The 25236-nt window shown below is 30.8% G+C and overlaps 1 protein-coding gene across 3 annotated transcripts in view; it reads right to left on the reverse strand.

The window, feature by feature from the left end:
* Positions 1-6600: 6600 nt before the first annotated feature.
* LOC130665851 (serine/threonine-protein kinase NLK) overlaps positions 6601-25236 on the reverse strand; it is a 31891-nt gene continuing 13255 nt past the window's right edge. For 2 of the 3 annotated variants that reach the window (XM_057466464.1, XM_057466463.1), the window contains 8 exons: positions 19986-20115; positions 19852-19907; positions 18519-18625; positions 14986-15281; positions 14717-14905; positions 14404-14605; positions 13683-13776; positions 6601-10210 (listed from right to left, as the gene is read on the reverse strand). In XM_057466464.1, coding sequence (XP_057322447.1) covers positions 10156-10210; positions 13683-13776; positions 14404-14605; positions 14717-14905; positions 14986-15281; positions 18519-18625; positions 19852-19907; positions 19986-20115 — 1129 coding nt within the window. In that variant the 3' untranslated portion in view covers positions 6601-10155. Of the gene's footprint in view, positions 10211-13057; positions 13271-13682; positions 13777-14403; positions 14606-14716; positions 14906-14985; positions 15282-18518; positions 18626-19851; positions 19908-19985; positions 20116-25236 lie in introns of all 3 variants that reach the window. The other variant, XR_008989596.1, reaches the window with a different exon arrangement.

Consider the following 25236-nt stretch of genomic DNA (forward strand, 5'->3'; position numbering starts at 1 on the left):
ATGAACGCAATTTATTTTCCTCATGTCGTTTTATTTAATTTATTTTATTCTTCGGTTTGTTTTGTATTTTTTTTATTTTTAATGAGGAGTAATGTGAGATCTTAAGAAACTGCATATTAATTTTTAAAACAGAGATTAGTGTTGACATTTCTATTGACAGTAAAAAATAATAACGTGTGTGCAGTATGCAGGTGGCATGCGAGTTGACGTTTAGTTATGATCACTGACCCTGGAAATAATAATAAAATAAATAAAATAAAAAATGTTTTATGTAAATACGTACTGACCAAATAAATATATGTTTGTTATATATGAGTATGAGTTGGGAGTTAAGTATGAGAAATAAAATTTAATTTGACGTATATAATTTCTAATGGAGTGATTCCCGTACGTGTGTTACTCAACTTATATTTATACTGGTATATATATAACATTGATGCTGGAGATTATTTTTGATTATACTAGACAATGTGAGGGTAATTATTGACATTAATGGTCTGATGATCTAGAAATGTATTATTATCTCATTATTGATGGAAGAGTGTTATTATTCAGTACAATGAAAAGTTAATGATAGGCAACGCCTTTGTTCTTAACTTTTACGGGTTTGTGGTGAAAGGAAATTTATACTTTTTTTCTAAGAGTCATTTTTGTATTAAATTTTTTTTTTGCTTTTGCAGTTTTTAATTTTTTGTGCTAAAAAATTTTTATAAGGTAATGGTACCAAATATTGACTGTGTCATTAAATGACCGTACCTACTCCAAAAATTGAAAAATTTGGAAATTTTGATTTTATAAAAAATTTAAGTATGAATTTTTAATTTTTCATCAATTAGATGCAGAAATTTTTTCATTTTGATATTTAGGTACCCGGTCATTAAATGGAACTTGGTCAATATTTGGTACTGTTACTCTACAAAAAATTTTATTAACTGATTTTTAAAAAAATTTAATACAAAAATTATGACATAATTTTAATACCGAAATTATTAAAAATAATTTGAATTCAAAATTAATTTTTAAAAAAATTTTAATGCAAAAATTATTAAAAATAATTTGAATTCAAAATTAAAAGTACGAAATATTGACTGTGCCATTCAATGACTGTACCTACCCTCAAAAATGGAAAAATTTGGAAATTTTGATTTTATAAAAAATATGTAAGTATGAATTTTTAATTTTTCATCAATTAAATGCAGCGATTTGTTCATTTTGATATTTAGGTACCCGGTCATAAAATGGAACTTGGTCAATATTTGGTACTGTCATTTTACAAAAAATTTTATAATCTGATTTTTAAAAAAATTTAATACAAAAATTATGACATGTAATTTAAGTACGAAATTTAATACCGAAATTATTAAAAATAATTTGAATTCAAAATTAATTTAAAATTAATTTTTAAAAAAATTTGAATGCAAAAATTATTAAAAATAATTTGAATTCAAAATTTATTTAAAATTAATTTTTAAAAAAATTTTAATGCAAAAATTATTAAAAATAATTTGAATTCAAAATTTATTGAAAATTAATTTTTAAAAGAAACTTAATACAAAAATTATTAAAAAGATTTAATAAAAAAATAATTTGCCATAAAAAAGAATTATTTAGAAAAAAAAAACTTACAAATTACTTTTAAAAATAATTAAAAATTAATGAGTAATAAAATTTTCCATAGAATAAATTGAATATAAAACTGAATAAACTGTAAAAAATGTAATTATTTAATAAATAATATTAGTAATAAAAAGGCGCCATAAAAAAGATAAACCATCAGATATTTAAATAAAATCTAAAAATACAAAAGTACAAGTGAATAATATAAGATTTTCTCAAGTTAATAGTTATTCGCAAACAATTTCTGACTTTACAAGCTAATAATTCAAGTAGTAGACCAACGTGTCTAACGTTTTACGAAGGTCGTGTACTCATTTTATTTAAAAACTCATACAGAGCCCCAAGATATTGCTGTGCCTTATGCCTTATGCCTCACATTACACAACGACGATTAATGGACATTAATAACTCCTATCGTTTAAAAAAAATGCAGGAAGATCTTACGGAAAAACCATCGGATAATTAGAGATCCAGAAGCTAGAGATCGAGTACACATGTAGAGTTAGATAAACATTTAAGTAGACATTGAAGCAAAAAAATCAAGGACTGAGAAAAAAATCACAGACTTGTCTCACAAATCTTTCTCGTTCTTCAACAACTCCAACTTTAAGTACTCAATGGCTTTTTTTTTATCATCATCGACATTAAGCTTAACCGAGTGCCGGCTTTTCGCAACGCCGGCAGATTGTTCCGAAGCGATAATACTCTAGAGTTATTGTGCAATCAACGTTATAAGTTAAGTAAGTTTACCTTTTTTTTACATATTTTATTTTATTCATAACGATTGTGTTTTTATTTTAATTTCTGAAGGATTCGTTCACTTTTAATTGGTCATTTAAAAAGACCTCTGACTTTAAATGACGAAAAATTTCTTAATTTTAATTGTTTGTATTCCAGTTCAAAATATTTTAATTGTTTCTAAGTTTAAATTTGAATAAGAAAACATTTTTAAATTTGGCGCGAAATTTTGTAAATTTGAAAATATAAAAGTTGGCGCTTTGAATTTTTAAATAATTAAGGGCAGTTTCAAAACTCGCATAAAAAAAAAATCATGACCCTAAAATGTCAAGGGTATTCATATTTTGTAAACAAATAAATATAAATATCGTGATCATTTATTATTATTATTAGAAAACAACCGTAAGGACATTATCAATTTGGTTTAATAAAATTTAAAAAACAAAGATCGACTAATAGATTTGACATTTTAAATTATACTGTTGACAAACAAAATCAACGAGACCGTACATTTTAACGCGCACTTACTACTTATATATTTTTCGCAAAAATAAAATATATTAAAAGCCTATTGATATATTTATTCATTAATATTTAATTTATTAATTTATCTGCAATCTAAATTAATTACATGTCAGTTGTTGCTTAGAAATAATTAATATTTTTCTACAAAATATTTTTTGCCCCATGTGCGCATAAATTCTACGTCACTGAATTTGTTTTAAAAAAATAATAAATAGAACCAGGATTTTTGCTTTTATTTAAAAATAATAATTAATAATTAATGGTGTCAAATTTTGAAATTACAGTGGAAATATTGGCCGTGTAGAAAAATTTTTTAAATAAAAGTTTTAGGAAATTTTATTTTCTAGAGAAAATGTATCTTATGATTTCTTTATACGACCAATATTTTCACCGTAATTTCAAAATTAAGATTTTCATAATTAACAAAAATTTGAATAATTAATTATGAATCTCAATTTTTGAATTAGGGTGAAAATATTGGTCGCATAAAAAAATCATAAGAGACATTTTTTTTGTAAAAACAAATTTCCTACAACTTTTGTTTGAAAATTTTTTTATACAGCCAATATTTTCACTGTAATTCAAAAATTGAGATTCATAATGAATATTCAAATTTTTGTTAATTATGAAAATCTTCATTTTGAAATTACGGTGAAAATGTTGGTCATATAAAAAAATCATAAGAGACATTTTTTTTTTGTAAAAACAAATTTCCTACAACTTTTGTTTGAAAAATTTTTTTATAAGACCAATATTTTCGCCGCAATTTTAAAAATTTGAACCAGTTATTTCAAAGTTAAGGCAAAAATCTTGTCCCTATTAATAAAAAATGTCACATTTAAAAAAAAAAATTATCAAGCCCATTAATTAAAATTGTATTTTTTTTAAATTCTATCTACAGTTTAATGTTTTTGAATTATAAAAATATAAAAAAAATAAAACAATGAAACTGTCATTTAAAATTTGAATATCTCTAGAAATTCTCCTTAATTATTTGAAATAAAAAAAAAATATATGTTATACTTATTGGTCTTCCTTCCTCTGTCCATCATCACCCACGTCCGAATCGTGTCCACTTCTCTGGTATCATTAATCAGCAATGAAAACAGTTTCATAACATCTCATTACTTGTTCTCCTTATCTTCTTATCAGCATATCAAATTTTAAATTTTAAATTCACTAATTTACAACGTCCGACAATCTTCTTCTTCTTGTCCACCGGAATATATTTTTTTATTTACACATTTTTTATATTAAAAATAATAATAAATATCAAGGATAAGTAAATAAAATTTAATTATCAAAACATGTATAACGATTTATTGAGGAGCTAATTCAAGCAATTAATTTTTAATTATCGTGAAATGCAGGTACCTACCCAAGTTTTTTTTTTTTTTTGTTTTTTTTATTTTATTAATTTTTTTTTCATATTTTTAGTTATCGCTACTCTCTAATTTAAATATTAATCATAATAATCATAATAATTAATCCTTACAATTCACCTTTATGCTCATTGTATTTTTTTTTTTCTCGTGGTTAGACTAGACTACGTAATGTGAAGCCTTTATTATTATAATTATTATTAATCATACATATATATATATATTTTTTTTAATCTTAAAGTGTACTTTTGATTGCCAGTCTTCAATGCTCTGCTATTTTTGCCATGATAAATAATTATGTTTTTTTTTTTTAAATCTGTATCGTCGCCACGAGATTTTAAATCCTAAAAATTTGATTCAACACGCACACATATATTTATATTAAATATATATTTATATTAATTAATGTACAAGAAAAGCATCTTCCGTGACGTAAATTTATTTTAAAATTCAGTTATTTAAATTTACCGCCAACGAAAGAAAACTTTGAAAAGTGCGCAGCCACATCTACGTGTCACAATTTTTTTTTCTTTTAATCAATTAATTAATTAACTAATTAATTAATATTTAATACAAAGAGAAGTCTTGATACCTCACGGATTTTAAGTGAAAGACATGATTTATATATTTATAAAATACCAACATAAATTTATATTCGATTAAAATAAATAATAAATTCTACATAAAAAATTTATCATTTTTTAATACAAAATCTAATATATGACAAATTAATTATTGACACTGAGATTTAAACTGTTTTTTTTTTTCGCAAGATAAATTTGAATTCACTAGCGTAATTATGATTTACTTTAAATACTTTTAATTAATTATTTAAAATTTAAACTGCATTTTTTAATATATATGATCCGCGAGATAGATTTAGTATTTAAAACCTCATAAATTTACAAATAATTATTATTTACATGGTTACAATATACGGCCTCGGCCTCTATACAAGTGATTAAACACACTATTATTTACATTACAATAGGCTGAGACAATTATTATCTGAATAATAAGAACTGGCTAATTGGTCTACATAAATTCGGAAACAGTAAATTCATTTAAAAACTTTGTCTTTGTCTTTTTTATTTACTCTTTCTTCATTCGCATGACAATGGCAGTGCTGTGACAAACAGAACTATTTTTTTAGTGCCAATATTTACAAGTTATTATTATTAATAAGTTTAGTTATTTTTTAAATTATTGTTAACTACCAGTGCTCAAATTTTTTAACTTTAATTATACAATATATGCTTATTCTTTTTATATTTATTAACTAATTGTTTAAACATGATAATATTAAGGCCTCTTAGTTACTAAAACAGGTAATCACACTGTTACTTTTTTTCGGATGCCCAATTTTTGAATCCAGTCTAAATCCAATCGAAAACTATTTTATTTTTATTCTTTTAAATCCACCCCCTCCCCTCCCTCTCATTTCTTACCCACACCCACACAAAAAAAAATAATTTCTTAGTGCAAAAAGTATTTTCACTTACAAATTAATTTTATCTTCGTTCAAATTTTACAAAATAGAATAATTGTCACCAGAAAAGTACGCGCGAAATTCAAATTTAAAATTTGTGTTACATATTTCCCTTCAACTTAAGGTCGTTCTATAAATGAATTTACTGTAAAACTCAAATATTTTTTATTATCTAAAAAAAAAATTTATTGTTTTCAGTAACGAGCCATTTAAAAATAACGTTTATTATTTTTTAAACTCCCCCTTCTCTCCCTTACTTGTACCCGCACCCAAAAAAGAATTTCTTAATTCAAAAAATATTTTGACTTATAAATTAGTTTTATCTTCGCTCAATTTTTACAGGATAAAAAAATTGTCACAAAATAGCGCGAAATTTAAATTTAAAAAAAATGAATGAAAATTCAAATTTGTTACGGGACCATCCCCCTCCCCCCAGATCGTCTCATAAATGAATTTCTTGTAAAACTCAAATATTTTTTTATTAATTCTATAAAAGATTTAATTTATTCAGTAATGGGCCATTTAAAAATTACGTTTATTATTTTTTAAACTCCCCCTTCTATCCTTTACTTGCACCCGCACCCAAAAGAGAATTTCTTAATGCAAAAAATATTTTGTCTTACAAATAAATTTTATCTTCGCTCAAATTTTACAGAATAAAAAAATTGTCACAAAATACCGCAAAATTTAAATTTAAAAAAAATGAATGAAAATTCAAATTTGTGTTACGAGACCATCCCCTCTCCCCCCAGATCGTCTCATAAATGAATTTACCGTTAAACTAAAACATTTTTTTGATTTTATAAAAATATTTTAGTCAGTAACTGGATTTAAAAATTAGACAGCCGATTTTTTAAAAATGATTTTCTATTTATTTATTTTCCTTTTATTTATTTATTAATTTATCCATAAGTTCTACGTAAGAAAGCGATCCTTTCACTATCACTGCACTTTATTTTATTAATAATAATTAAAAATGGCCAATTAGTCATCCACGAGACTAAAACAATAATAATAATAATAAGGAAGTTTATTTCGGAAGGTAATCAGAGAGTAGGATTTCCAATTAAAAATAAACAAACGTATTTGTAATTTAAAAAAAAAAAAAAAAAAGTCGGTGCATCTTGAATTTTCACACTTTCTATATAATCAAGGCAATTTAAATATCAAATAAATAATTAATTACCTTAATTATTTAGTAATATTAATAAATCGATAAATTAAGTTTATTTAGTTTTATTTTTACGTAAACTTATTTTTAAATTCTACAATAGTATACCTTATTCTTAATAAATCTCCATGCTCGTGAGATTATATTTAGTCGTACTCGATAAAATCCAAATATCCATGGATTTTAAATGAGATCTTACGAGAAATGCTTTTGTTTAGTTTTGTTAATCCGGATAAATATCCAAATAATAGTGCAGTGCACTCTGCTTATTTACAAATACAAATCGAAATAGTTTTTTCAAATTTAATTTAACTCCTCTGTCAACTCAAATTTATTTATTAACTATTTTTCCTTTTGTTTTCATTTTTATTCTTTTAACTCGGCAGCATTCGCTGGCTAAATTGGCAGGACAGTCTAAAATACGCTTATTACAATTTTATTATAAACATTATTATTGTTATAGTTCATAAATTTGTCATTACTGGCTATAGAATAATTATTTACAATTGCAAATTAATTTGCTTAATGGAACAGTTTTTTAAACAAAATCCTTTGACGGTACCGCGACTAGTTACCCGAGGACAAAATAATCAGAAGCTAAATAATCGTATATATTAATTATCAGTGACTTTACATAAATATTAATTTTTAATTTTAAACTCAGTGATAAATTATAGAAATTTTTTACAATAATTAAAATTTTTTAAATTGATCACTTTGAGTTAAAAATTTTTTTTACTCAATTTCTACAGTAGATTTCAGTAAAAATTTTTTAATTAATTAACAATTGTGATAATTAATGTTTCGTTTGCGTTTATTTTGAAATTTTAAATTATAAACTTACAGAAACTGATTTTTGAAAAAATACATACGATTATAGACCTCAGTAACTTTGTCCTCGGGTCAAATGTTACAGAACCTGACATTTTATGAATTACATTTTAAAAATAAATTAATTAATAAGTTTGTCGGATAAATATTTAAAATTGTGAGAAACCCAAAAAAGGATAAATTTGTTTATATCAATAAATATGTACAGTGATGACTTATTTACAAATGGAATAATGATAGGCGTTAGTTGACTGAACTACGCCGCTAGGTGGCTAAATCCACCTTTCAAGTTCGTGTGAAGAAACAGTTTAATTGTATTATGATTACCCCCACTCACTAATTTAAAGTGAAATTACTTATAGATTGTATTTAAATCACAAGTAATTCCCCAAATATTATTACATATGAATCATTTGACGCAGAGATCATCAGCAATAGATGACCAAATGCGTTCGATTTACACACAAAGTGTAATAATATTTTTAGGTTTAGGAGGGGTTAAATCTGTCATGAATTCATTCAGTTGATTAAGTAATTGCAATTAACTGAGTGCAATAACTATTTTCAATTATTCAGACAGTCTCACAAATTACCCCCACTTTTCAAAATTATCTTATGAAGAATTACCTCAGGTGTTTTCGATCTTTACCCCCACTTTGGGTGGTCTATACACTAAATATTCTCCCACTTTTATTTGCGCATGCGCGGTTTGAAAAGTTTTAGAAGTGGGAGAGACTCTGAAGTTCATTCTCTCTCACGGACAAGTTCGTGTCTGACTCAACTGTCCCATATTTAAATTTTATTAATTAATTGCAGATTCCAGTGTCTTAAAAAAAAAGGACTACGTCTTCATTTTGACAGGACATAGATTCAAAAAAATTAATCACCTGTTTAATTTCTTATATAAATTTTAACCTGAAAAATTTTAAATCTATATCCTGGAAAATTATAAATACGTCGCCTTTTTTTCCCTTAACGCTTTAGTTTTTTTTTACATTAATTGGTAAAATTCCCGAACTGTAGTCTGGATAATTTAAAAAAGTGGGGGGTAATTTGTAAGAATATCCTTAATTACTTTATCCGACAAACTCATTAATTATTACAATTATTAATGAACATTTTAAATTAGCTAATTGAAATGAACGTTAAGTTATACGTAGACGTAATCTACGCGTTAAAAAAGAACACATTACTGTTATTAAAACATTAAATTTATGTTTCGTACAATAATTACGTTTGTTTATATTTATTATCAATATAATTATAATTAATATCCGTATGTTTTTTACCTGTCTTTAAAAATTAAAGATTACAATTACAATTACAACCATAGCTATTTATATTTAGGCCTAGGATCTCGTGGTAAAAATTATCTCCAAGCCGTTAACTTATCACTAAAATCACACTCATAACGTTATTTCCGAGTATCTTTTTTTTTTTTTTTAATTTATTATTAATATTTAAGACACTCGAGTCTGCACGACTCAATGAGAACGTTATCGCACTTACAAGATCCTATTCCAAATAATTTCCCAATTATTTGTTTGAATCTCAATTCAAATTTTTTTTTTCCCGCCTAAATTTTTAATTACTTTTTAAATTCAATTGCTTTAGGAATTGCACGTTCCTATAACATGGAAGCATTTTATTAATAAATATCATAAATTTGCGATACCGCATCAGCTTCCTGATAAATTTTAAATCTTAATTAATTAATTAATTATTTAAATTTTTACTTTAAATGAATCCCAGGATTTCATTTATTTGCCAGCTTTTAAACGTACGCCTGAATATTTATATCTATAATTATTTATTATTATAGTAATTAATTATCAATTAATTAATTAATTAATTAATAAGAAAAAACGAGGAATAGTGTAAAGTTAAATGATGAAAAAATCTAATAGTAAAAACTGGCCTTCCTCGTTTTAATTAAAAAAAAAAAAGGATAAATTGTCTACTACTTATCAATGAAAAAATTATCTACCTTCCCATCCCTTGATTTTATTTTAAATTCCCCAGTCTTATGTACTCGTCTCTTAAAAAAAAAAAAGATTTATCTATTTTTAATAAAACAGAACTAGTGTTTGTTTAAAACATTTTGTTTTTTTATCAGCTAGTATTGAAATTCGAAGCTACAAAGTACTCGGCAGTCTATTGTCTCTCTTGGCTCTCGGTTCACGAGCGTTATTATCACGTCCATGAACGTTATTGCGGCTTCTCCCCGTTAGTTTTTTTTATTTAATCATATCATATAAGATCAGATGGTATCGGATATTAATAATCAACTCAATGTCGTCGGGACATCCTTGAGGATGACCTGGAGAACTTCCTAGTGATAATACTCCAATTAAATGCATTGGTATTATTACTGTTTGTTTTTTTATAGTGACGTTGGATGATTACTCCCACTGATGAGGTGACGGTGGTAATTCCGAAGGATGTGCCACAGTGGAACTGAAATAATTATTTTTATATTTAGTTGTTTTGTAATTATTGTGGTAAGAGTAATTTTTAAAATTATAATTCTGTACAGAACATTTGATATTTTTTTTTGTTTGATTTATATATTTGTTTTAAAATTATGAGAAATTATTTATTGAATTTACGGATTAGGTACGGTAACAAATTGGCTCGACTTTATATGCAGCTGTTTGATATATATATGTATTTTTTATTTATTTAAATATAAGGTAAAAGTACTATTTATGGCCACTGCTCCATTTCTGGACACTTAAGACTTCATGTCAATTAATGAAAGAGTTTGAAATAAAATTTTCAGTGTAACAGAGTGACAAAAATATCTGCGTAGACATTTTTATAATTAATTGTCACTGCGCATTTTATTTAGTGTCAAAAACTGGTGCCAAAGTGGCCAAAAACGGCACCTCTACACTATATAGGGTAAAAGTACCATTTTTGGACACTTGATTCTTTATTTCAATTAATGAAAAAGAATAAAATAAAATTTTTATTGCAACAGAGTGACAAAAGTATCTGGGCAGACATTTTAAAAATAAATTGTCAGTGTATTTTATTTAAATTTTTCAAGTGTCAAAAAGTGACCGAAAGTGGCACCTCTACCATATATAGATCAGAGGTACCATTTTTGGACACTTGATACTTTATTTTAATTAATGAAAAAGTATAAAATAAAATTTTTATTGCAACAGAGTGACAAAAATATCTGCGTAGACATTTTTATAATTAATTTTCAATGCGCATTTTATTTAGTGTCAAAAACTGGTGCTAAAGTGGCCAAAAACGGCACCTCTACTCTATATAGGGTAAAAGTACCATTTTTGGACACTTGATACTTTATTTCAATTAATGAAAAAGTATAAAATAAAATTTTCAGTGTAACAGAGTGACAAAAATATCTGCGTAGACATTTTTATAATTAATTGTCATTGCGTATTTTATTTAAATTCTTCAAGTGTCAAAAAGTGGCACCTCTACCCTAAATAAATTTAATAATTTATCTGACCAATTTTTGCTCTTAAAAATTTTTCAATATTTTTTTTACTAAGAACTGACTCAGTATCAATTGTCACAGTAATTAAAATTAATGTAATTATGCATGAGGGTAAAATATTTATAAAAAAATCAATAAAGCTTTTAAATACCAACAAAATTATTCATTAATAATTAAATTTAAATTAATAATGCACATAAAGTCTAACCCGGAATCTATATCAGGAACCACATCGACAACTCGACCAGTCTACAAAAATAAAAAAAGTAAACTACAAATTCTATAAAATCAATAATCAATAATAAAAAAAAATCTGCTGAGAAAGTATTTTAGCAAAAAAGATAAAGATCGAAAGCGACGAGCATGCTTAGGGTTCACGCGTGGTGACATTATCTCAAATTAATTAGTTAATTAATTAATTAATTATTTATATTCAAGTAAATCCACTCAATCTCATTCACTTCTATTTTATAGTAACAATATTACATTTAATTTATTCCTCAATCGATTTAGCCTTTGTCCTCAAAAGTGTTTATCGCTAAGCTCGAGGTTCGATGTCGATCGATATCGAGCCAGGCACGCGTACCTCAAACACTTCCGGCTACATCCTCTTCCTCGTCCTATCGCCATCACCAACATCAACATCAACATCAACATCAACATCGACTCCATCTCCAATAGCAATACAACATTTTTCTCTTTCTCTTTTTTCTCTCATCCTCTTGTTTTATTTTATTTTATTTTATTTATTTCTTTAAACGGTTCTCACACTCAGATTCACTTTATCACCCCTAAGTTGTCCTGTTAGACAGTTGTAGTACAGACAGTTGTCTGGGCGTGAGAAACTATCAAAGATTTTACTGACGACAAGTCGCGTGTCACCACCACGCGATCTCAACCCTCACTATTATTATTATTTTTATTGTTATCCCGTGAAAAAGCCAAACTCGTCGCATTCTCAGCTGCTATTTAATTTTTTTGAAAAATTTTTTTTATTTTATCGAACTACTACTCGAATCACCGCTCCAGGGTCAAAGGATACTAAATATATATTTAAAAAAAAATAATAATAAAATAAAATAAATTATTATTTTTGATTAATTTCCAGGAGTGGATTTGGAAGAGCATTTAATTTATTTTAAATAAATAAATAAAAACTAAATAAATTTTGTAAGAGACCCGATACCTCATAAATTTTATATATTTTATAATTTATGTGAGGTTTTAATTTTTTAAATAAATTCTGGATTACAAATTTTGTAAGAGACAAAATCTTGAGTACGTAGACTGTAATTAATGTAAAAATTTACCGAGTCAACAATAAAATATTAATCATATTTTTTAAAAATTTATATGAATTATTTTTTATCAGAATTAAAATTCAATTTAATTACCGCGCAATTATTTTGAATAAATTAATTAGCTGTCAAAAAAATTTCTATCAATAACGCGGCAAAATTTTTTTTTTGAATCAAAGCTCAAAAATTTTTTTTTTACAAAAATTCTAACAAAATTTTACTCTATTTGATTATCAATTAATTTTTTAAAATAGAAATTAAATAATTAAATTTGTATATAATATAAAATTTTTAAGAACCCTATCATATATATTTCACTACATATATTTCCTTGATAAAGTATTAAGGTCATGTAGATTTAATAGTTTTAGAATAATTTCCTGATTATTGGATTTATAAAATAAAATAAAATAAATTACCGAATTAAAAAAAAAATTGTAACCGGGTACTGGGTATTTGGTATTGAGTCTCTTACCTTAAAAATGAAAAATGAAAAAAAATAGTAAAGGTAAAGCTTAAGGTTTTAAGTACCTCTGCGAGCGAGGTTGTGCCAACTATAGCTGATTTATCTCGAATCATTTTGTTGAGGAGGAGACGTAAGTAGACGATAGTAGTTGACACAGCGGTAGATAGCTCATATGGATAGTAGTAGTAGTAGTAGTGGTAGTAGTAGTAGTAGTAGAAGTAATTGTGTACATATACGCGGCGCACGTAGTTGCTGGCTTGGTGGTTCACTTGCTCTAACTTGAAACGGGCAGTAAAGCAAGACGACATAATAAATCGTGATGTTAAATTAATAATATTAATATCATATATCTTTTGAATCAGGTCATCATTATCAATTATTATTTATTATTATTAATATAATTATTCCCGATACTTGCATACTGATTTCACTCAAACTTCATAATTTTATTTATTAAATTATATATTTTTTTTATTTATCATTATTATTTTATCTTCAATGTCAAGATGGAACGGACAGGACGAAGGTAGAGGATTTTCTTCTCAACTTGATCAATTTATCTTAAACTTATTTATTATTTCTTTCTCTCTGTCTCTTTCTTTCTCTCTCTCTCTCACTCTATTTTTTAGATAAATAAACTACGGCTGCGATGATAATAAATAATAAATATGAGAATTTTAAAAAAATTACCTGGCAAAACTTTTGAATGCCGCGGACTGCGGATTTATACACAGAGGCACTCGAGATGTATTCAATTGTTCGGCAATAAATTTGTGCATCTCCTCTGTAATATATAATTCATTTTTAATATTGTGATTGTTGGTTTATATTTTTTTCTTTTAGTTGGGGGGAAATTCAAAATTTGGAAAATTAATTTTACGGAATATTTTAGGTATCAGAGATAAAGGGACGGTATCTATGGTCATGAGAAAGGAAATTTGATTTCCTGCAACTTTTGTCTGATTAAAAATTCTTGTAAATTCAATGGTTTAAAAGATACAGGCAGTTTAAGTGTGAGTTAATTTAAATATTTAAAAAAAAGTTGTGATTTTTTTTTAAACGGCTGTAACTTTTGAACGCTTGGTTTTAGAAGATTTTTTGAAAGGACCAAAATTGTAGGAAATTTAATTCCCTACAACTTTGGTCTGATTTACAAATCTTGTAAATTCAATAGTTTAAGGGATACAGTCAATTTAAGTATAAGTTAAATTAAATATTTAAAAAAAAATCAATAAGTAGCTAAAAGTTTACTTATAAAACATGAGTAATTAAAATAAAAAATGATTATTATTATTATTAATAAATAACAACAAAGCTGTAGCAGGAAGTTAAGTAATATGTTTGATTGATATTAAGATATTTAAATATAATGTAAGGAGAGTAAGAATAAACAAACGGAAATTAAACTGACCTTTGACCTGCTGTACACTAGTGAGCTTACGTTCCCACAGGTCATCAAAAGGATGCGACGTCGAAGGCTCAAATTCCGACGTGTATTGTCTCATGCCTGCATTGGTAGTGTAGCAGCACGTGCACATGCACGAATGATATCTCAGTCTTCCTTCGTCGAGATAAGGATGCGCAAGGGCGTCGACGACAGTGATTCTCTTGTCCTACCGAACATCAACATCATCATCAGCAACAGCAGAAACGTCAAACATTTTACATTAATAACAAGTTCAATGAGCCAATAAATATATCACAATTATATTTGAAATACTCACGGGATCGAAGACGAGCATCTGACAGAGTAAATGAACGGCTTCGTGAGTCGCTTGATTACTCAAAGTATAAAGCGCCGTCAGGGAAGAAGGTTTAGGTGCCCGTCTTAGCATATGAGTCCTTGCGCCCTCGCAGGCATATCGCATGTCTTCTATCGTCGGGGTGCCCAGCAACTCCGTGATCAGTTCAAGCTAAAGGTATAAAAATAATGATTAATAATTAATAATCAACTCGACAAGTCTGTACTAGTAAATCTACGAGTTTTATTTACCTGCTGAACAGGACTCTGGGCTTGGAAAAGAATCCGCCGACGCAGAAGCTCACCAAAGATGCACCCGACACTCCAGACATCCACCGCAGCAGTGTAATGACGGGCACCCATGAGAATTTCCGGTGCGCGGTAGTACTGCGTAACAACCTCCTGGGTCATGTGTTTGTTCTTATCTGGCTCCTCGACTCTCGCCAAACCAAAGTCGCATATCTTCAGCACACAGTTGCTGTTCACCAATAGATTGCCCGGCTTTATGTCGCGATGTAGAATTCTCGCCGAGTGCAGATACTTTAGTCCTAAAATATAAAATTGCGTTCAATTTTCACCCAATATTATCATTACAAATAACAAATTTACAAGATTAAATTACATTAACAATAATTTTTATTGTCAAATCGATCCATGACTCAGATATACGTTTTACGTTTTTTATATATTATTTTACTCGTCTCTTTTTGTCATAAATTCTGTAGCTCGTGTTTATAAACCTAGAGCTAGAGCAAGAGCTTCGTCCTCAAATAGTTCTCCCTGATATTCACGGTAGATTATACCGAGTCAAGCATCATTTTCTCTCTCTCATTCAATCTCTGTTTCCATTTCTGTCTCTGTTCTCCGATTAAACTCTGTCTCGCTCTTATATATACACCCACCAAAGCTCATTGTATATACATACATACAAATATATATATAGAGAGAGAGAGAGAGAGCAGAGTAGAGTAGAGGGCGGTGGTAATCCGTAGCCTATTCAGTTTGCACCCCAAACTCGTCGTCGGTATGGCTCATGGTTGCCTACACAAGCACACACATTACGCTCTAGCATTGGGAGGTATTCGAGTGAAGTTTATGAGCCAAAACGTGCTCTAAAATGATACACACACAGACACAGCGAAACTTTGATCCACGAAAAAGCACATGACTGGAATTATTAAACCGAACCGTGCGTTGGCTTTGCTGCGATAAAAATGTTTTTTATAAATTAAAAAATAGCTGCCGCGAAGTTTAAATCGCGATAAAGATGTAATTTGGATAGAGTGTACCGATCGATGGGGAGTGTCTAGGCCATTATGCGTGTCTCTCGGGTAACATCCAGATAAATTACTACTGGGTTAATGTAATCAAGTGATTAATTGCCCGCGATGCCGCGACTGCTGATTACAAGCTCCTATGGCAGCAACGGTCACCCGATTTCCTACTGGCTTACGGCAGTTAAACTTATAATCGCAGTGCGCTATCTAATTTATACGCCATCGTCTCCATCTTCATCGCTATCTTCATCTCCATCTCCATCTCCATTTGTACCCAGCATTGGTTGTAATATCAAACAAATCGATTAAGTTCGATAATCAAATATGTAATTTATGGTGGGATTGTCAGGTCATGTCGTTTGGTTTGAGATTATCCGTCTATTTAACTGGCGAAAGGTCAATCTAGAGCTTTTGAGGATTAATTGAGATTTGGTCTGACAATAAATCCATCTCTCTCTCATAATTTCTTCCTGTTGACAGTTTACTTCTTATATTAACGCGAGCAATTCTGAAGACCAGCAAAGGAATAAACAAAGAATGGAGAGCGACCGCGTCCGGGCGTGAGGGAGAACTTTATTTTCGGCACGGCCAATAACCGCGTGTTGGTGCTGCACGCGACGCACCAGTATTTGTATTTTTATTTTTACTCCAACCTTTTTTTCTTTTACTCTTTCTTGTCTCGCTTACACTGGGTGAGTTCTCCCGGCGTATCGACCGTATCGACCTCACTGAGGTTCGCGTTGTCTCTTACGCAAGGTTACAACTCTCAATTGATTCTCATCTAGTCTACCACCTTCATCTCCTCCTTATCCGCTGCATCTTACTTATTTTTTGTTTCTTCTTCTTCCTCTTCTTATTATTATTTTTATTACTCCTTTTCTATTCAGCTTTTTATCATCACGACTCCTTTAAAATACCAACGAAGATCATTGAACTAAAAAATTTAAAACGTGACCAAGGAGTGGTATTTTTTTATTTAGACAGCAGTTTTAAGTCTTAGCTACGGATAAAAAAAATTATCACCGTGACTATTATTTATAATTATTGCCGCCTCGCCTTATCGTATTTTGACTCAAATGCCGGACGTGTCGGTGAACTGGTTGAGCTTATAAATGGGTGAGACACTGAGATACTAAGATACTAAGACACCAAGACAAAGACTAAGACTAAGACCAATACCAAGACAAGGAAGTCCGACCGCGAGCGAGTCATCACTCCTTATCAGTGATACGACTCAGACGTAGCCAGACTACAACTATAACTAACACTGCTGTATATCTACTAACCAAACAACCGACCGCACGTCTCAGTATGTCGAGATACATTTTCTCAGCTGTCCAGCATCATGACACATCTGTATCACTTCCATCCCCAGTTCCAGCATCAACCCCAACCCCAACTCCAACTCCAGTTCCACAAGCAACAGAGTCAACTATTGCTGCTGTCTAATTGTTTGTATTTACTGGCGTATTATCACTGACCTCAGTGGCTATCGGACAGAGACAGACACGAGTGTCTGTACGGTAGACATGGAAATAATGCATTGGAATAAGAGAGACTATTTTAAGAGAGCAACAGACTGTCGGTTCTCTTCCTGGCATCACTTTCCCCTGTTTCCGGTTGGGTGTCGAGTGAGCGAGCGAACGGACAAGAGCACCAGTGAGAGGGAGGCAGAACCTCTGACACGCCTGCAATGATACCGGATGAACATGAGGGTCGACAGCCCTTTGCTACAGTCAGTGTACTTTTTTTTTAAATTATCGTCATTTAAGTTTTATCTGATAAAACAATTATTTAATAACTCATGACATGCGTAATGACAATCAGTCATTTGCCTATTGATTGATGCGGGCGGGAACTATTTGGTATTTGATGTCATGCTTTAATATTAAAGTAGACAAAATGTGCCGTAGATTTTATTTGTCGGGTACTGGAATCCAGACGGGCTGTAAATATATAAAGAGTGTTAACGATGATCGCCGAGAAGGAGCGAGAAAGCATGAGCCGACCGGATGACGGGGTCCGGGGGTCACGGATGGGCGACCGCAGGACTGGTTTTGGCCCTCGACTTGTGGAATAACGTCGACTCTACTCCTATTTGTCTGGTCTACGACACACATCTCGCTACGGCACAGTCTCTCCTCATCTCTGCTCATCTCACAGTAACTAAAACGTCGTGTGCGACGAAAGCGCCGACGAATTCTCGATCCATCACGCTCCTTTGACGCCTCCGGGCCTCTAACCAGTCAAAAGCTGGTTCAATGACCCACCATCTATCCAGACTACTCTCTCTCTAGTTTCTCGTTGATACGCTAGGCGTTGGTCCCAAGGATCTCTTTGTGCTCACCATCAAGATACGTCTCTTCATTCAATGCTTACTTTAATATATACATATATAGATATATATACCATACCATACATTCAATGCACTTTGAAACCCGTGAATGCATGAAAAGTAAATCTAAAACTAAGGATTTATACGAACTAGTAAATTTATCTCAGACTTACCCCGTAAAATTTGGTAGAGGAAGACCTTGATGTGGTCCGAACTGAGGTGCTGCGGGCTGACGATTATCTTGTGAAGATCACTTTGAAGTAACTCCGTTATCACATATCTTTTGAAAGTAAATAGTCAAGAAAGTATATACGTTTAGTCAGCGGAATTGGGTCATCGAGCGGCTAGATTGTTATATATATTTATATATATTTTTTTTAATCAATCTAAAACGAACGGCTTGGGCCACGAAACGTGTCTACAGAATGGCGGAATGAGGTCGTAGTAGTTAGGAATGCGGGTAGACTGAGTAAAGGTACAGCTCTGAGAGTTGAATAGCAGCAGCAGCAGCAGCAACAGTAAAAGCAAGAGCCAGAGCAAGAGCAAGAGCAATAAAGGATGAAAGTGTGCAGCGATTTAGACTAAAGCAGCACAATATGTAGCAATACTGGTTTTTCTTATTTTAAAAGCGCAAATCAACGTGTGTATCATCATCATCTCGATCTCTAACTGGGCTTTTAAAGCATCCGCGAGTAATGCTAATGCTCTTTCGCTTTGTTGCCTTACAGTGGATCTACTCCAGCTCGGGAGTACACGAACCAGGGAGAGGAGGTAACGAGCTACGAGGAAGAGCAAAAGAGAGTGAGAAATAATGGAAGAAAGGCTGGATAAAAAGAGACCCGAGTATGGATAAAATGAAGAAACGAAAGAGAAGAAGGTCGAGAATCCGCAAGGCCAGTACAGGCTCGTCCGACCGGTCAACCGTGCGGGAAACGACTTCTGTTTCTCCCTTTTACTTCTTCAGGCTTCTTTCCTCTTTCTTATTTTATTTATATACATATACATACATATATATATATATATATATATATATATATATATATATACTCTCTTTATCGTTATTTTATTTTTATTTAAACTCTTTCGCGGGTTTATCTCTTGCGAGCTGCTACGGTCTTTGCCTGCAATGTCGTGAATCCTCGGTAAGCTGCCGGTGATGTCAGTGAAGATGATGTGAGGAAAGGAAAGCTGAGTAAGTTTAGGGTTTTTAAAATATATAAAAATTTAAAAACTAAAACCAGCAGCCAGTACAAGCCACCAGCACGCGTGTACGTGAGAATCTCGAGCTTTCCCACGACGGGCTACAACACAGGACGGATCGATACCGCGGTGGCTGTGGTGGCTCCCAAACTCAGCACACTCTAGACTCCTAAACTCCTTTGGACGTCACATACTTTGTGTCCAAACCAGCAGCCCGATTCTCTCAAATAATTAAAACTTTATCAGCCGCGAGCCATCCCCGTTATTGCCGTAATAATTATTTATTTTTTCATTTTAAAAGGATACATTTCTTGGAAGAAATCAAGGTGCGGCGGCTGCAGGATGTCCAGAGCCGACAGTACCTGTTTAATATTTCATTTATTAATTATCGAGCACTCTTTCATTACGAAAAAATATTTTTTTTTATAGTAATTACTTACGTTCTCGTGTTTGAAGAAACATAACATCTTGAGTTCGCGGAACACGCGCTTGCTGCTCACAAGACTTTGAAAGACATTTGGTAACTTTTTTAAAGCAACTCTTCTCCCATCACGTGGATCAGTCACAGCCCTGTAAAAAAAAATAAAAAAATAAATAAGAATATCCAGCAGCTTAAGAGGATCTCGTATTGTTTTATTATTTAAAAACCCGTATGATTATAAACAATAAGCGATGAAATAACACGCGATCCTGCGGGTCACTCGTGATTTTCTTAGGGCATCTGCGCGAGGTAAAATCACCTGGCACGCACTTGCCACCTGTCTGTTTTAATAAATGTATCATTAACTTCCTATTTTATTTTTTATACATAATTTAGATTTTTTAATTTCAAACCCCGCGTGATTCAGCTCAGCTCGGAATATACAGGAGAGACTGCCAACTAAGAATTTTCTCAGCAGCTATGAATGCTAATTAAATGAAGAAACATTAGCGCCTGATCGTCCACTTGCTGATCTAGTTACGTCTTATAAAAAAAATAAAGACCGGATTTTAATGAGTAGGCCGTCAGGGAAAATTAAGACAAGTAACTGATGCATATTAATTGAATTTGCTCATATTTTGGACACTAAAAATTATTTGTCCGCATGAAGGACTTGGGGTCTATATATGGAGACGTTGTATATATTTGTATGTATGTATGTAAAGATGAAAAGCTGTATGATGACACAAAGGATGCGGCATTTGGTTTTCAAGAGTACGTGCACAGGGAAGATAAAGAGAGTGAATATAAAAGAGAAAGAAGATAGTGGGGCGTGCGAGATCGGTTATCCAGATCCCAGGGCTGCGCTATCCGGTTTGGCAAGTGCCTCTCTCATCGTTGTTGGTGAGAGCTAACCGTGTAGGTGAATCATCCAGATATACAGCATAACCATACCACTGATCTTGAGTGTCCAGGAGAACGTCCAGAGAACCAGAGACCAGAGTGAGCCGTCCGGTTCGATGAACAGGGTTACCTCTCACACTGGTTATCTACGCTAATATCTGTTTAGATTTTCTCAAACAACCTTTTACATTAACCTTTCATACTTTTTATTTAAATATTTAACCAGCTCATGGAAATCAAAACTCATTTTATGATCATCCGACTCTTGAATATGTTTAGTGCTCCAAGAATTTGTAATTTACACAGAAAAAAAAAGGATTTCTTGGCGTTAAAAATTTTTAATTGACCCAAGAAAATTTTTGCATTACACGGAAAAAAATAAATAGTAAATGCAACATGATGCAGTATTGGTAAATAAACATGAGAAAATCATGTGGCAGCAACATGATTTGTTATGTTTCGGCTACATGACAATCATGTTGCGGTAGCATGAAAAAAATCATGTGGCAGCAACATGATTTTCATGTAGCCTTAATAGCATAAAATTAAGCTGCAACAACTAAATATTTATGCTTCAGAAAAATTATTTATTATCAAGCAACAATCAAGCAAAAAATCGATTTTTTGAAAATCCTGACTACCCCTAACCCCTTAAGCAAAAATATCATTTACAAATGATTTAATTTGATAATTCACTCTAATTTTCATCTGCAATATTATAAATCCGAAAAAATCTAGTTGCTTGATAATAAATAATTTTTCTGAAGCATAAATATTTAGTTGTTGCAGCTTAATTTTATGCTATTAAGGCTACATGAAAATGAAGCCGAAACATGACAAATCATGTGGATGCAACATGATTTCATCATGTTCATTTACCAAGACTGCATCATGTTGCATTTACTATTTATTTTTTTCCGTGTATGATTTAAAGCAAAAATTTTCTTGGGAGGAGAAATTTCTTGTAAACCTAAGAAAATTTGTCTTCATTTCATAATGAAAAATTTTTCTTATGCCAACCCGAGTCGAAATCTAAGGCATAGGGTAGAGGTACCGGTTTTGGCCACTTTAGAGCCAGCTTTGGACACTCAAAAAATTTGAATAAAATAATTTGTAAAAAACGGGATGACACAATTAATTTTTTAAATATTTTTATCTCGCTATTAAAATAGAAATTTTATTTTACACTTTTTTATTAATTTAAATAAAGCATTGAATGTCCAAAAATGAAGCAATGGCCACAAATGGTACCTCTACCCTACTTTGAACCTAAATAAACATTGAAAACCCACATTAGGATTTTCAGGACATAATTGTAAAAGCTTGAGATGGACCTACTTAGACTTACAAAGGCTTAAATTGAATCTACTTGGAATTATGGAGGCATGAATCAGACCTGCGTAGACATAAATCGTGAAACGAACGTACGTAGATTTAACAGAAGGAAGGATTTGCAAGAAATGCTACAGAAAAGTAAAATCGTGAAATTCGCGGACTACTGGAGAATTGATGCAAGTGATCTAGTCATCTCTCCAATAAGCGAATGACGCCCAAGGGTAGATTGGGCCCCACAGGCAGACTGGGACTAACACCCTTGTAGGAAAAAAAAATATTGACAACGGGGCCGGTTTTGGCACAATACTGGGCTACCCAAGCTCGGTCTCCAAAGGTTGGTCCAAGATCCGACCAACGTTCAAGTGACGAGCCTCGGTTCGCCAGTCTTGGGCCAAGATTCAGCCAATACTCAAATAACAAGCTCTGGTTTACCAGTCTAAATAACAAATGGTACCTAAAAACCTCTGACTTCTATGTATAGTACAACAGCCTAGTGGATAAGACACTTGCCTAGCAGCCACGAAGGACCAGATTCGAGACCCAGCAAATGCAAAAAAAATTAGTTTCGTCGATCTACCTGATTTCTCTGTGTACAAATTTATTTCCATAAGTTACCATCACGCACATGTCTACTAATATTTGTTTTTTTTTTTAATTTATTTTTAATAAGCATAGGTGCTTATTTAGCAACAGTCTTGGCACAATACTGGCTCTCGATGTTGGGCCTATTTTTTTTTCCTATAAGGGCAGAGGGTGGATTTAAAAAATTCCGAGTTCGTTCGTTTTATGATACACGTCTTTGTAGGTCTTATTCATGCCTTTGTAAATCTACTGTAGGTTTTCAATGCTCATTTAGGTTCAAAGTATGCCTTAGATTTCGACTCGGGAAGAAATCCTTTTTTTCTGTACATGATTTATGATTTTAAAATTTGATTGCCCTAGATTTTTTTATATAAAACCCGTTTGGTAAATAAATTCGCGTATTACTATATACCGGTAGTAATAAAATATAGAGCGGGTGTGGGTGTGAGTACGGGTGCGGGTGCGGGCGCGGATCCACGTGAATATAAAATATTTATTTTTAATTCCTGAGAGTGACGAATGGTTTAAATTGTGTGAATTGCGGTATTAGCGGAATGTAGATGGCAATTGGGATGTGATGAAATAAAAAGTGAAATAAAAAAAAAATACTCGGAGAAAGAGAGATGAGAAGAGGGAACACCCCCGCTGGACATAAAAATCACACGCAACAGGTCGTTAGCGGAGTTCGCCCTTGAAGTGCATTTGCAAAGTGCGTGCACTCGAGGGAACTAATGAAACTAATGTTACGTCTAACGTAATACAAGTTTACTTGGAGGTATGATATGAGATATGATACGTTACATACTCGGATATAAATAAAATAAATAAAAAAATTAAAACTGGTAATTAAAATCTCTAAGGTTCATTAAAAGTAACAAAACTTAATATGATACTTAAAAAATGTTTACAGTAGAGAGGCTGGATGTGTGCATGGGTATAACGAGCCACCGTCGGCGATGAAAATCTCATTTATTTATTGGCGTCAATCATCAGATTAATCGCTTGCAGCCTCTTCATTTAATACACACGCCTTTAGTCTCTCGATATCTCTCTCTTAGGTCTCTTGGTCGTCTGCTCGTTTGGTTTATTATACTCGTGCCAACATTTAATGTCATTTAAAATAATTAAATCAATTTACTACATTCAATTATTAACTCTGATTAATTTTTAACAATCGAGACATAGATATTTTAACTTTTTTTTTATTTAATCACCAATTTTCACTCGCCCCAAGAAAATTTTCACTTGTCCCAATAAATTTTTTGCATTATGAATCGAAAAAAAAAATTATTGAGGCAAGAAAAAATTTTTTAGTGTAAGAATTTCTTGTGACAAAGAAATTTTTTCTAGTCCTGAGGAAATTTTTGCTTTCATTTCATAATGAAAAATTTTTCTTGCGCCAAGAAATTATTTTTTTCTGTGTAATATTTGTCAAATATATGAGGCGACGATTATTGTGCCCTGATTTTTAAATTTAGTACCACACGATATATTTATTGATACTTTTATAAGCAGCCGCAATGAAAAAAATCCATAATTTTTAAGAAAGAATTTTTTTTTAATTTTGAAAGTTAAATTTCATTTTCGTATATTTTTTTTTTTAGTTATGTATATTTTTATTCATATTTATGTACGTAAGGATAATTATTGAGTTTATTTTTTAAATTTACGTCGCATTTTAAATTTTCGCGGTAAAATAATTTTTTAAATTATGAGTTTTTTTATTTTTATCAGTTTGATTTCTTAGTAAGTATCCAGAGTATATTTATATATATATAATTATAAATTCATCAACACCAAAATTTTTTGCAACTCAAAGCAGTAGAAATAAATACGAATTTTTTTTTAAGCAAAATATATAAATAATTAAATAAAAAAAATAATAACAGTAAAAAAATTTTTGTTTATTTTTATCAGCAAAATTTCATCAAGAAAATCATGATAAAAAAATGAATCAGCTATTTTACGATTTCCTCAATAAATTCGTCAGCTAAAGAAATAATTAAGGCTCAAAGTGGAGATTCTATTTCGATAATAATTAAGATATATCGAAGTGAGATTGATAAACTCGAAAAACAAATAATTGTCACCCTCCCACATAAATACATTTTTTTCTATACATCCATTTATCTGACAGTAAACAAGGGGTTGAACTACAAGTCAAACTGATAAAAAATAATGAGTTTTTTTTTTAAATTTATTATTTAAAAAGTTTGTTTATTAATTTATGTCAGTTTATTGTATATCTACAAAACGAAAAAGCAGTTCTGGCAAAGGAGAGACGAAGGAGGAGAATAGTACAGTATCGATCCATATCCCATGGCTTGGGGATAGTCTACATATATATGTATATAGAACCAGAGGTTGGCCAGTACAACTCCCCTTCTCATTTGCTATCCTCGTCACGCGCCCTTTCCATTACACCGTCACCGTGACACGAGGACGAGGGT

Source organism: Microplitis mediator, chromosome 3 (assembly GCF_029852145.1).
Source record: "Microplitis mediator isolate UGA2020A chromosome 3, iyMicMedi2.1, whole genome shotgun sequence".
Lineage (NCBI taxonomy): Eukaryota > Metazoa > Arthropoda > Insecta > Hymenoptera > Braconidae > Microplitis > Microplitis mediator.